We start from the raw sequence: 14,703 nt of genomic DNA on the forward strand, positions 1-14,703 counted from the left end.
TCAATTCACCTCCATTTAGGTACAAGGCAGAGACATGGGTTTATCATCAATCCCCTTCCCTCACAACAGATCTGAATTATTCTGCTAAAATCCATGCATAATTTCTGGGGAAAGTTAAGGGCATTAAGAAGGGGATGCACAAAGGCCAGCGCATCAACTGAGAAGCTGCCTCAATTAGCCCAGATGAAACACAGAGGAACAGAAATCAAGCCCTATCTTCTCCCTTTCTAGGACTTAGATAAATTTCTTTCAACTAATGGGAAGGGCTTTATTCTAGTCAAAATTCAAGATCTGATCTCTCTCTTGGAGCAACGTCTCCACCAAAGATTTATAAAACACAGCTGAGGGGGCACCGCTCAGATAAACCATAGATTCACTCACTAGGGAAGTGCCTAAGACATCAAATCACAAGATGGTATCCTACCTGTTAGCACTGTGGGGTCACATTAATATTTAACTACTCCATGCAAAGAGCTGTACCTTACTGCCTGCCAGGTGCTGGCAGGGACGCAGCCCCATCTGACAGGTGTGCCCCATCTGACAGGTGTGCCCCATGAACGCCCACAGGATTCGGCCCCGTGAGATTGCTGGAGAAATGCCTGGCCGCCTGTTCCAATGCTGCCTGTGAGCGAGGCGCTGCACTGCTTGGCACTGCAGAGAGGCAGGCAGCCCAGGACCTGCCCAGAGCAGGCTTTGAAGTGCCTGAGATGCTCCAAAGGCAAAAGCTGCAGGCACAGCCAGCAGCTTGGTGGGGAAAGATTTAAGGCTTCCCATTTTGGATCCAGGTGCCTGCAAGAGGAATGACCCAGGAATCCCAAGTTAATTTCTACTTCAAACAGCTAGCTAGCATTTCTAGCTATAGCCTGACATTGCTTTTAAAATGAGTGTTTTGCAGGTGAACTTGTCAGATCCACTATAAGCACATGAACCAAGTGTTTTGCAATCCTAACTGCAGGAATTGTTGTTCAAGGATATGAAGATGGAACTAATCTTATGTGGGATGTGGCAGAACAGGATCACAGGGAAATACATGACTGTTGCATTAAACAGAAGAGGAGTAAGAATACAGAATATGTCTTGTCACTTTGAAAAGCTGAGAAAACCCAGCCATTGCTTACAGTAAATAAAAACATATTTAAAGAAATACTTTTTTCACATAGAAACACTAGAAAGTACTGGCTTTCCTTTTCATTCCAGCTTTCCTTTCTCAAGTTATCTTGCTGAGGATTCATGTGTACCTGCAGAAAGGCAGCAGCAGCTGTCTGTGGAGGAAGCCTACCTTCCACCAGAGCCAGCCAGAGACCCCCCAGGGCTGGCAAGGGCCTTAGTCAGCCCTTTACCTATGTAAAGTCCTTTCACTCAACCATAGCATGTTTTATTTAGAAAGATCCAAAGACTGCAACAGGCCACTCATTAAAGAACTCCACATATTATTAACTACAAATGAAAGGTAATTTCAAAAGCACCAGCACAGGACTAAAATTGCTGTCTTTCAAGCCAAGGGGAGCTTACCCTTGACCTTGACGGGAGGAGGGTTGGGTGAGCTTGAGTTAACTACGAGTCTTTTTGAAAATCCCAGGCAAGGTGGTGAAATACGAAGATTAAGAAGCCTGCCAAAAGAAGTGGTGCACTAACGGCAATTTATTCCCCTTGACCCAATGCATTAATGCTTATTTCCTGCACACACTAACTGGATAGTATAAATCAAATTGACTCCTCTAACTGTAGATTGGAAGAAACACCAAAGCTTCACTTCAGTTTGCAGCAGAGGTGTTTGCCAAAACATGTGCAACTGCTTGCCAATACATCAATATATGAGGGAGCACAAATCTATCCATGGACTAAGCAAGAGCAGGAAGAAAATTTAAGAAAATCTGAGAGTATACTGGAACAATGGTTTAATGGCTAAAAGAAGCAACAAGATTGGTTTTCTGTTTACACAGACAACTGCCAAATAGATAAAAATTGGCTTTAAAAGTCTTGTATACAAACCTGTAACTCTTCTAACAAGATAAACTGCAGCTGCATCACTGTGAGGCAACAACGAGTGATACCTGCTTCCTCTAGTTCTCATATATATAAACACATAGTTCTCAAATATAAACACATACATATGATGGTAAACAAATCTGGAAGGAAAGCTTAGTTGTGTATGGCAGTGGATGGAGGACTTCAAGATACAATAATCATGCATAATTAACTGTATTCTAGTGGAATTTCCTGGCCTTTGCAATACAAGTGACATTTCCCAATGAGAAGTCAGTCACATCACTGCTGATATTCTCAGTCAACAGGCAAAAGGAGTGCAGAGTCTGACTAGTAATAGCTTTTCAGCTGATGAAATAATTTTTCTTTGAAGGTTGAGACAAGCTGCCATGTCAGTGTAGGGAAGACAGCATAGCACCCATTCCTCCATCAGGGAGAACACTGCAGTCATCAGTGGCAAGACCTTTGTCCTGCTCTGGTCAATGGGAGTCTGGCCTCTGACTTCACTGCAAGACACTAGTTAACATTTTTACTGACTTTGGAAGGCTATGCAGCCTCCACAACACATGCAAGCTAAGGTGGGCGTGTTTGCTGCTTGGTTATTTTGTTTTTAAAACAGCATTCATAGACTTAATTTACAAAAGACAATAGATTTTCCCCATGCATTTGGAATACAAAAATTTAACAAACATTTTCAGATGAAGCTGCAAGGCAATTTCAGAGGTGCTAAAAGAAGAGCTGGCGAGCTCTGCAGGAAAGTATTAATGAAGAAAAAATTCATGAAAAGAAGTCTACAAAGACTTAAGTAGGAAGTTCTCTCAGTTATTCTGGAGCATATATTAGTGTATTATCTATGAGCTACAAGGGCCATTAATTAGCATCAACAGAATGCTTATACTGATGACAATGCAAAAATAACTGCATCTTACTTTACATGTTTACAAGTAGCTTTATGAAGTCACAGGATCAAGTCCTTACAAGAAAGTTACCCGTCTGTTCTAGAAAACAATTATTATTGTCTGTACAAAGCTTTTTCAATGGTTCCCTCACCACACCCTGAGACAAGAACAGTGGGAAGCTGTCAACAATTAACAAAAGATCTCAAGGATCACAGAGGACTGCAACTATGCATGTTTTTGGAAATGTAAGACATAGGCATGATTTTATCATACTGTGATACAGGTTGAGGTGGAAAATGGACAGGGAACAAAGATATTTTGTCTAATAGAAAACTCCAGGTAGTGAACTCTCTAAAACATTTAGGATGGACATACCCCAAAGATGAGGAACACTACTATAAACTCTGTGAAACAGAGATACTTAAATAATCAAAGGAAAAAAAAAAAAAAAAGAACTTATTTGCATGCAGCAGCATCCCTGAGAGGATGCACATCTACATCTGTATGTATGTATGACCACGGAATTTTGGGAAGAAAGGATTCCCAGACTGCAGGTGTTTACGGACAAAATCACTTCAACCACTGGCCAGAAAAGGCTATGTCTATATTAGCAAGCAGTATACAGCAATAGGAGAGGTCCTACAGACTGATAAGAGATCATGCTGAGGATCTGGCATCCAGACTGTACACAGCCAGTAGGTTTCACTTCTAACTGGCTCAGTCTGGTCCTATGGACTCTATGAACACCTGGAGCATATTTTCCTGTTTAGATTCACCTGAAAGAAATCTAATTCAAACACTCCACTTAAAAAACACATTCCTAATCTGAACTAGAAGTCGTGCATACATATCCAAAGTGTCCTTCATCAGCACCAGTTACATTTGGACTAAAATCCCACATACTGAGTACACAGAGTGTGATGCCAAGCTTAAAGAATTGCAGAAAAAATTAGGCTGGGAGGAACCTTTGGAGGTCATCTACTCCAACCTCCTGCTCAAAAAAAAGGCCAGCTTCAAAGTCTGATCAGGTTGCTCTGGGTCTTGTATTGCTGAATGACGACTGTCTCCAAGGATGGAGATTCCATAGCCTCTTTCGGCAACCCTACTTGGGCCACAGCCTCTGGTGGCTAGTGCTTAACCTGACTTGTGAAGTATTTCCCTTGCTAAAACTTGTGGCTGCCACTTCTTTTCCTTTTGTGATGCACCTGTAGGAAGAGACTGATTTCACCTTTTCTGAGTCTACTTGGCCTTCTCTTCTCTGAGAACAAATTCAGTTGTCTCAGACCTTCCTTGCACTTCATGTTACAATAACCACTTTAGTCATGTCCCACAGGACCCTCTAGTTTGTCATCTCTCCCTTGTACTGGTGGCATAAAGCTCAACACAGTATTTTGAATACAGCCTCCTAGTACCAAGTACAGGGGAATAATCACTTCCCTCAGCCTGCTGGCTTCGCTCTTGCTGATGCAGTCCTATGCATGGTTAATCTTCATCATTGTACTTACTGTGTATCAAGACATCCAGCTTCTTTCCTGCAGAGCTGCAACTGACCATCTCATGTTATTTTGCCAGAATTTTGTATCCCAGGTGCAGGACTTTACACTTACTTCTGCTGAATGTCATGAGGTTCTTGCTGGCCCATTCATGCAGTTTGCTGGGATACATCTGAGAGGCAGTTCTGCTATTCTGTGTCAAATGATCCCCAAGGCCTGGACTCATCCTGCCTTCCTGCTTTAGGCACAGTTCAGAACATCTCAGAACACAGACAAGTGTGCAAAGTTAATTCACCTACAAACCACCTGAAGATACAGTCCGTCCGATCGCCCAGGTCACTGACAAAGAGCTTAAACAGAACTGGTCCCACTGTCAGTCCTGAGGAACATCACTCATAACTAACACCCAGTTAGATAGATATTGAACCACTGACCACCACCTTTGAGCCTGGTAGTCCAGCCTTTTTTTTCCACCCACTGTGACGTCCACCTATTCAGTCTGATACCTTCCCAGATAGTCATAAAAATGCTATGAGACTGTGCTGAAAGCCTTGCTGAAGTCAATTAAATGAAATCTACTGCTGTCACCCACTGAGGCAGTCATTTTATCACAGAAGGCAAGAATGAAGTTGGTCAAGCTTGATTTATCTGTGGTAAACCTAACCGGGCTGTTCCCAGTCACTTTACTGCACATTTGGCTTACCTCGGCCTACCAAACATGACAGAAAACAGCCTCTCAAAGACATAGGCTGGCTCCCTCAGCACTCTGACACATCCCATCCAGCTCCATGGATTTGGGTATGCCCACTCTGCTCAGGTATTTCCCAACTCAATTATCTTCTACTATAAACAGCACCTCCCTCATCCAAATTCCACTACTAGGCAAAGAGACGAGGGCCAACTGACAGCAGACTTTGCATATAAAGACCCAGCCTTTTCTGTGCCCCTCTTCAGTGGTTGCCTTAGACTTCCTTCCACTGCCAATGTACCTGCAGAAGCCCATCTTGTTGTCCTTCACATCCTTGAACACTGTCAAACTCAGATGAGCTTTGTCCTTCATAATTCTATCCCCAAAAGCCCATGAATGCTTTTATATTGCTCCTGGGTAGCCTGTCCTCACTTCTATCTCCTAGACAATTCCTTTTTGAATTTGAGCTCAGTTGGGTGCTCCCCTTTCAGCCAAGCTGGCCTCCTGCCATGCCTGCTGATTTTCCTTTATGTAGGAATGGACCATTTTTGTGCTTTGAAGAGGTTTTCCTTGATGATCAGTCAGGTTTCCTGCATGCTTCTGTCCTCCAGAACTGTCTCCTACAGTGTCCCTTCAACCAGTTTAATAAACAAGCTAAAGTCCAGGACCTTTACTCTGGTACTTGTTTTCCTCTCTTCTCTCAGTATCTTAAATTTGAGCACTGCATGGTAACTGCAGCCATGACTGACATTAACATACACATCCCTAAAGAGCATACCAAGTCCAGTAAAGCACCTCCCTCAGTCTACTCATTTAGGACATTCATCAAGATATTGTCTGTTCTGCATTCCAGAAGTCTCCTGGATCGCTGTACTGTGTCACATTCCCAGTAGACACCAGGGTTGTTAAAGTTTCCCTGAGAACCAGGGCCTGCAATAGAAGCAATCTTTTAAGAAGGCTTCATAGGATCATAGGGAACTTCGGGTTGGAAAAGACCTCAGGAGTCTCCTGTCCAACCTCCTGTTCAAATCAGGGTCAGCTCTGAGATCAGACCATGTTGCTCAGTATTCTACCCAGCCAGATCTTGAAAATCTCCAAGGATGAAGACTAATCAAACTCTCTGGGTCCCTTATTGACTGGTTCTACTTACTGACTTCCCTTACAATGAAACACTCTCATTATAGCCAGTCAGAACCTTGCACTTCAACTAACACACTTCATCCCTCCTCTTCCCACCATGAATTGCTTTGTAGAGCCTATACCTGTCTTCCCTTCATATCCTCTCTGTAGGTATTGGAAAGCATTTATCTTCCCTTCTCCAGGCTCTAACGCAAATAAGCTCTTGACCAGCCTGGTGCCCAGGCAACAGCAAAGCTCTGTGCATTCCAGACACTTCTTTGAAGAGACTGCAATGGCATCCTTGTCTAAGAACTTGATGCCATGCACTATGGCACTGCAGTTGTGTGAACTATCCCAGCGCATCTCTGCAAATCCAGGGACATCTCAGTGCTGCAACTGTGCAGACTTCCTCCCAGCACACCTGCTGGTGAAGATGCTTTTGCCCCACACTGTTGAGTAGATCCATCTGTCCCTAGTAGTTCCCATCTGCTGAAAATGGTCCTGTGGTCACAGAATCCAAAATGCTCCCATGACACCAGGTGCACAGATAGGTGTGTATATGCAGGATGCATCCACCGCTGCCCAGGTTCTTCCCCTTGAATGACAGGATGGAGAACACTGCTTGGGCTCCATCTCATCACATGGGATCACCGAGCCCCATGGTCATCCTTAATCTACTGACATGCCCGCATGAGAGAGTAGCAAAGTCTGATGATTGGCCAGGCCTTGGCAACCTCTGTGATGCCCTGGATCCCATCCCTGGGGAAGCAACAAACTTTCGAAGTCATCAGGTCTGGTCAACAGGTGGATGTCTCCATTCCCTACACCAGGGAGTCTTAATCCCAATTACCCATTGCTTACTCTTAGTGGCACTGGTTGTGAGTTACTGATCAGGCATAGCCGGCCCAAACACCTCACCTGCCACAACTCACTCCACTCCTGTTTCCAGGGACTATATATTTTAAAAAATCTCTACTGTTATTAGCGTCACATTTGTGTTACTAAGGATGACATGACGCATGGTTATATCTTTCCATTAACTTACCTGAAACAAAATGTTTCAGACTAGACGGGGAACACTACAGATCTTAACAGTGACGTCTAGGATTTAAGCTTGTCAAAGTTTAAAACATAGATGTAAGCAGCATAAACACAGCTGCTTATTAACATGGCAAAAAAGCAACAAAGCAAATATTCCTTAAACTGTTAAAAAAAAAAAAGAAAATATGTTCATTTTAATGAACACTTTAAAACCAAAATACATACACAGAACACTCTGTAGAATGAGGGAAGTTGATTACTTGTCCATGTTATGATGCATGCTGTTAATGTTGAGCGTGTGTGCAAACCTTTAATGCTAGACTTCACAGATCTCGTTGCAGTCAGGAACAAAGCCAAAGCCATAAATGTAACACCTGATTTTCAGGGGAGATGGGAACGTGGAAAAGCGTTTTGGAAATTCTCCTACAATGACGCTTTTAATCTCTCCGGAGAACCAGAGAATATTTTCTATAGCCTCCAGGCATTGGGATGTGGCACAAGGGCACTCCTCCATCTCCAGGTCAATCCACTGCGGCCAAGGCTGCTAAGCCCATCCCTTTCCTTCAGACATACATGGGAGGAAACTCCCCCTTCTGCCACTGGACTATACAAGAGATGGGAGGGAAAGAGAATTAAAAAAAAAAAAAAGCTACCATCTTCTGTCCACCATTTTAGAGAGAGAAAAGGAATTCATCAGCTGCTCTCCTATCTGACATCCCAATGGAAAAGGCAAGAGACCAGGCTGTTTCCTCACTGCATTAGACGTGAGAGGAAGCAGGATAGGAAGAGGGCAGGAAGCAGCCAACAAAAGGTAAGAAGAGATGCTGAACTCTTTCCCATGCCCTAATGCTGTTACATTTGAATCTAAATTCTTAGAAACCTACAACCCAGCTGTGGAAAAAGGACTTTGGGAAAGCTTGGGGTAGAGTGGGGGGGGGTAGGGGCGGGGGAGAATGGCTTTCTCAGCAGAAGTACATTTTGCATTTGCATGCTTCATCCAAAGTGTTACACAACAAGAAGCTTTATATAGCTATACAAGAACACACACTCCCTACACACCCAAGGAAAAACTCCAGCCATGCCAAAATCTGTTCAAATCAGAAAGCCTCACCCAAGTCTAACAGGACCCTGATGCAGACTCCTGACTAGGTAGCACAACAACGACAAAATCATGCATTAGAAAATATTCCTTGCTTAGTTGTGAGAGAACAGCTTTCCTGAGATGTTTCTGTGTAAGTCCATGCCCCAAATTCACTAATGTTTGCCAGATAGCAACGGCTGCCGCACGATTCCTTTGGCAAATGCTGTATCTCAGACTTTTCTCTTTCTTGGTATGCTGCTATTTCCTGTGAAATGGAGAATCATCTATGCTACAAAGAGGTGCAGTACTAACACTTTTAGAAGTAAATAATTTTATAGCAACTTAAGAGTATAGAGAGAAATACAATACTTGGGCAGAGAAATTCCCAAGCAGAGAGAGAGATTAGAAAAACATTCTGATAAACAAACATCACTGAATGTTATATTCTTTTATTCATTGCAAAAAATATTGGGTAACCATTTGCTGTTCCTAGAAAGAATGGAATTCTGGTGCCAACAGCTGTAGTTTTTCATAGGAATTTTAATACTATATTGAAGATTTATGTTCCTGACAAAAGCACAAAGTTATCCAGACCAGGGCAGAAAAAACGGAACAGTCTTTTCCCAATGAAACAGTCCCGCACTATTTTTGTTAACTCTTACTACTGCAGAAGTTTTGATCTTCAAAAGCACGAACTCATGCTGTGGTTGATGTTTATAAATTATTAACTCCTGCAATGCCACGCTGCACAAGGTGCACTGTTTTATCGCAGGTTCTTACACAGGCAAGAAACACATCCTAAAATCTTGAAATCTATTAAAGTCATAAATATTTACCTCCAAAAGCACATGTCTAAATTTTCTTCTTGAGATTTTTGGGGTTTACAGTGAAGCTTTCCCTACCTTAAGAAAAGATTTCCCCAAAGCTGCAGCCATCTGACAGATCCATATGAGAGAGAAGAAAGGTGACTAGGTAAAAGGCTGTCCTGTGCATAAAGTAAACAAGCAGGGGAAGGAATCTTGGGTCTTTTTGCTGCAATTATATAGATGCAAGCGGTCCCACCTGCTTGCAAGTCACTCTCCTGATTCTCATGCAAAAACTACTCCTCATGCTCTGCAGGATTGGGGTCTTCTGTGTTCCTTGGAACTAGAGCAGTTAACAGTACACAGAACTATTAAGTCAACTGATGTTCAGCAATGAAACTCAGGATATCACAGGTTTTTAAGTTCATTTATACGTAAGCAGCCAAACAGCACACTCTGGGTTGAATCCCGGGCCAACTCTATGCTGCCCCATGAACTGAGTTACATCACTTGGGAATCAATAAATCCATTGCCTTGGAAGAATTTGCCCAAAGGCTCCCAATGAGTCAGTGGCAGTGTCTTGTTGACGTCTCAGACTTTGGCTTCCATTTCATGGCTGCTCAGTCCACCAGATCATATTTACACTATGTCACCAAAAATATTTCTGTTCCTGTCCTCCTGAAATTGCTATTTGTTTGGTTTGGTTGTTTTTTTGGTTTGGTTTTTGGGTTTTTTTACTAGGGGAAGAAAATACATTAAAAGCTTCTTAACAATTACAGTTGTGAATTTTATTTTTTTAACTGGGAACCAACGAACTATTTCTCAGCTGAAGCAAAGATAGAAAGCCTGATCTCTTTGAACAAAATGCATAATAATACAAAGGCCTACACAGAAAAATCACTGTGCACATGCCACAGTTTTTACATTCAGAGAGAGAAAACCTAATAGTCTACTTCTACTAACTTTAAAAATCCTACATGTAGTCAGCAAGAAGTGAAAGACTATAAAATAAAACATCCTTCAAGGAACAACTTGCCACCACTCCTTAGTCCTGCAAAAGATCTGCAAAACCTGAGGATATTTTGCTTGAGTAAACAGATTTTTTAATTGAGCATAAACAAGTGAACACCAGGCATGCAATTTCTGTAAGTATGCATGAATCAAAGAAAAAAAGGATTTAAAAACCTGCAGCCATAAAACCAACTTAAATTTTAAAAGTTTTAGGGTCTAAAAAAGGTAGTGTGTATGCAGCAGGCTTTTTTTTCACTACAAATGGATTCTTCAAAAGGCACTACCACTGACAAATCATCATTTATAAGAACTGTTTCCAGTAAGGCAGAAGTTATCTAGCATGGCACTAAAGAACACATTTAATTTTAAGTATGCCTATAGTTTTATTAGAGCAAATGGGTTTTTCCATGCTTAAGGCCAAGCATATGCTCATGTACTCTGCTGAGACAAAAGCTTACAAGTTTGTTGTTTAGAATGCAAAGCGAGGCTTTTTATCCCAAACCACATTTTCTTGCATGTAATCAGTACTGATGATGCCGCCAGAGTTTCCAATTCATTCCAGGGTGCACTCAGCATTTATTAGGGCACAGATGGTGTGCTCTTTTTTTGGCTTCTAAAGAACATGCCTAAATATTAAAACAAACTTGGCTATCTGCCTCTTATGCTGTTTTTACACTTTGTATTGCCACAGTAAAAATAACAGTAAACTTTGACCTAATCTGGAAGCCTTCTACTAATTTACACACACAATTTGGCAATAGGATCATCAAGTACAGTCAGCCCACTCAAAACTGGAGAACCTGATATGCATAAATCCATCATGCTAGTCACAGGCGATGAAGGACAGGAACAAGCAATCCACAAAACAATAAAAAGAACAAAAATTGGAAACAATTTTTCTAGTAACAAACTATGTGATCCTGACTGTACTCAATGGCTGTGTGTGCTTTTCTGGAACTGTAAGGATTATTCAACAGCTTAACCAGCAATTAGCAAACAAACAGGCTGATTTGTAAGGCAAATAGAGCTTTAACATGACAGGATTTGTAGTAACAGCCAGGAAAGTCTTTTCCAACACACTCAGTATCACAAGTCTGCACTGTGCTGAGAACTTGCGGTGTTTTCCCCCATGGGCAGCACAGGACCATTTATTTCCCAAATTCTGAAAACTATTTACCCATTTCCAAGCAAGCATAAAGCAAATTCCACAGAGACACAACAGAAAGCTAAGCTGTCATGGTATTCCATTAAAAATGTGCTAAGATAAGATAATGTCAGATTTGTCCAGCAGATCTTGACAAACGTTCTTGCACATGCAGCTGAGATGCAGGTGTACATGACAGTCAACAGGTCTTAGTCATCCATCTTCACAGGCTTTCAGTCTCACCCAAAGTACACTCACACTGGAAAAAACGTGTCATGTGCATCAAAATACATACAACCAAACTCAAATGGGGGGAGCCAGGGGGTGGAGAGCTTGGAGAAAAGTTAATTAGACTGATTGGAAATGATGCTCCCAAGTGAGGGCTATTTCACTATCTCACTGGTAACATCAGGTTAGCAGCCAGTGCATGCTGACAGAATCTAGGGCAAGAAATACGCATTTTAAGCAGTCATCTTGACTTCAAAACAGTTCAACAATTGCATGCATGGATTGGTAAAGAAATAACTTCTGAACAAACATCAAGTCCAGAAAACTAGTTTTAGAAGTACATTTAAATGTCAGAAAGACAGAGAATTGACTAAATAAGATTATGTAACACCCACTAAATCAGTTAGCTCCCAAATTTTCTTGAAAACTGAGCAACAGCTAGTAAATTTGGAAGTAATGTTCCTAGATATTTGCACTCCAATAAACTTAATAAACTAAATAAATCTAAAATAGCATATTGTACTAAATCAAAATGGCATTAAAATCATAATAAAAGTAAACAAATGAAAATTCTGTCACTATAAACAATCCAGAAACAAACCACTGCATAACATACATAAAACAATAATCAGGTATGGATGGTGAAGAGACTGTTCTGTAGCCAGTCAAAGCTGTGTTTTATAGTCCATTCCTAATGGAATCCGGGTCCTCCCACAACCCAGCCTCCCCCCAGGCAGCCTCTCATGCTGTCCCCCAGTCTCCTGAAATTCAGCCCTGCTTACTCCCCAAATTTTGCAATACTTTGGCTGGCATCCAGGAAATTCAGCCTGTCCCCTTTTCTTGGCATCATGCTTTATATCTACATGACACATAACTTGAAATTACTCGTATATTCAATACTTTCAAAATTACAGCTTGAGAACAAGCTTCAAAATATCAGCAATAATCCTGGCCTTACCTGCAGGATCTTGCACTGTCATTTCCTTACGCTTCACCACCAGCTTGTCTTTAACCCACGGGAACTCCTGTAAGGAATCCAAGAACACATCAAAAGCCTTGGGTCCTCTGGTGGGGAGAATATCAAGGAGCATCATGGTTTTCCTCTGACTGGTGGTTTGGGATTTTATTTCTTGAACATGACTGTCCGTGAGAATCCCTTCTTGGTAGAGATACTGAATAACAACTCCGTCCACCAGCACCTCTGTGCAGAGCTCCAGGCGCAGGGAGCGTAAAAGCTGCTTGTCTCTGGCATTCATCTGGCAACGTAGACTGTAAGAAAAGACACATGTGTGAATATTAAATAATTCAATCTTTAACATCCAGAAGTGATGTATGAACATCCAGAAGTGATGTTTGATACCTGGCAGCCTTTAGAAAGAATGGCAAACTCAGAATCACCAGATACTGAGAAAGCTATTAACTGATCCCCACCATCTTCTTTCCACTCAGATGTCACTGTCTCATGAGCTAAAATGCAGCCATTTCTGGGAAATATTAGACAGGAAGAGAACCTTTGGCATTGTGAAGACCGGTCCTTTGCTGGAATAAAACCCATGCCAAATGATTCTGCTCACTAACTGGTCAAGGTCCATACTAAACGCAGCTAGAGCATTTGCCAGTCCTTAAGAGACTCCACCCAAAAAAGTTAAGAGATGTCATGCCTGACCTCTGGCACTGATGTCTGTGACGCTATTGCTGCTGCAGTAGTGCAAAAGCAGCAGCAGGACTGGTAGATGCACCACAGCCAGGCAGGAATGGCAGGGACACAATCAGCAGGTAGCTTTGCCCTGTGCGATGCATTTTAATTTTAGGAAGGGCAGAAATGTACCTTACACACCAGGTTGTTCTCCCCTGACTCATCCTGGAAGGCTGCTCTGGAACTCAACTGATCTGATGATGAGAAACTTTCTTCGAATTTCCATCTCAAATTTATCCACCTTCTATTTATAGGCACTTGTTCTGCCAAAACTGTTCTTTAGCTTAAGTAGCTCTTCTCCCCCTCTGGTATTTATCCTTCTGATATATTCACAGGAAGCAATTGGATGCCCTCTGCCATCTCCCATTTCACTTGACTAACACTCTGACTAGACAAAAGCTGGAAAAGATGCATTTTATAGCCACTCTACAGAAGAGGAATCAAGGTCCAGAGAGACCAAGCAATTCATCCAAGATCATACTGGGAGTCTGTGCCAGACCTATGAACTGAATCAAGATGTCTAGTCTAGTTCTTAACAACAAACATATCCCTAGGCCTATTAATGGCACTTGATAAGGAAAATGACAGAGTAATACAATTAAATACTTTCTCATCACTAAATAATTAAGAAAAAAACCTGCAGCAGGTGGTGTGATTACCAAGAGAGTTCCTGATAATTAAACTAGAGGCTGCTGTTCGAACAGCTATACCTTGCAGAAACTGTACTTCATGCAGCTTGAGGTACAAGAAGAGGCAGAGATTTTCAAAGGTTTTGTAAGAACTCTGCTAAAGTCTTTTTATCATCAGAGGTGCTTGCAGAGTCCCGAGGGCCCATCAAAGGATGGCTGGTGGGCCTGGTTGTTAAAATCGTGGGCAGGTAACCAACAGAACATACAGGCATGTAAACGGCATCTCAGGACAGAATGCAAGAGCACAGCACCACAAGAGAGAGACTGGAAAACCCTGTCTGTGTCAACCTCCGATAAAGCCACTTTCCGAAAATCCTCCCTCTGAGTGCTAAAAGCATTGCTGGACAGCACCTTCCCAGGAGGACTCCATCTTTCCTGGGTTACCCAGTACATTTCTTGTATACTGAAGTGAATTTTGAGGTACCTGCCTGCTGTCTAGGGGTCATTTGGGAATCAAACAACAGTATCCCAGCCCATGTCCTTAAAAAAATGCCAGTTTGCTAAGCATAGCTCAAACATCAAACTCCATCATAGAGTGAGATGATAGTGCAAGTAAGGAGATGGAAAAAGAGCAGGCAAGAAAGAGAACTGGATTTCTCCATTTGATGTTCGGATGCTCATTTTGGACAGGTGAAGCTAAAGATTCTTGTCTCTAACAAGGGCTATCTTTACGCTACTTGGAGCAATCACCAGACTAACGCAAAGTCAGATAAAATTCAGGCAGCAGATCTCTGCCATTTCTCCCTTCCATGATTCCCTGACCACCCCGCATCTCATGAAGTGCTTGCAGAGTTCAAGACAAGCACTCAGCAGCAGCTCTGAGCA

The 14,703-nt window shown here is 42.1% G+C and overlaps 1 protein-coding gene across 5 annotated transcripts in view; it reads right to left on the reverse strand.

Annotated features, from left to right (window-relative positions):
• Positions 1-14,703, reverse strand: part of CRADD (CASP2 and RIPK1 domain containing adaptor with death domain) — an 89,954-nt gene that overhangs the window by 66,161 nt on the left and 9,090 nt on the right. For all 5 annotated transcript variants that reach the window (XR_008822039.1, XM_056340054.1, XM_056340055.1 and 2 more), the window contains exon 2: positions 12,452-12,762. Coding sequence is in view for 4 of the 5 variants with exons in the window: in XM_056340054.1 (XP_056196029.1) it covers positions 12,452-12,749 (298 nt within the window). In the remaining variant the exon portion in view is untranslated. The remainder of the gene's footprint in view (positions 1-12,451; positions 12,763-14,703) is intronic.

Source organism: Falco biarmicus, chromosome 5 (genome assembly GCF_023638135.1).
Source record: "Falco biarmicus isolate bFalBia1 chromosome 5, bFalBia1.pri, whole genome shotgun sequence".
Classification (NCBI taxonomy): domain Eukaryota; kingdom Metazoa; phylum Chordata; class Aves; order Falconiformes; family Falconidae; genus Falco; species Falco biarmicus.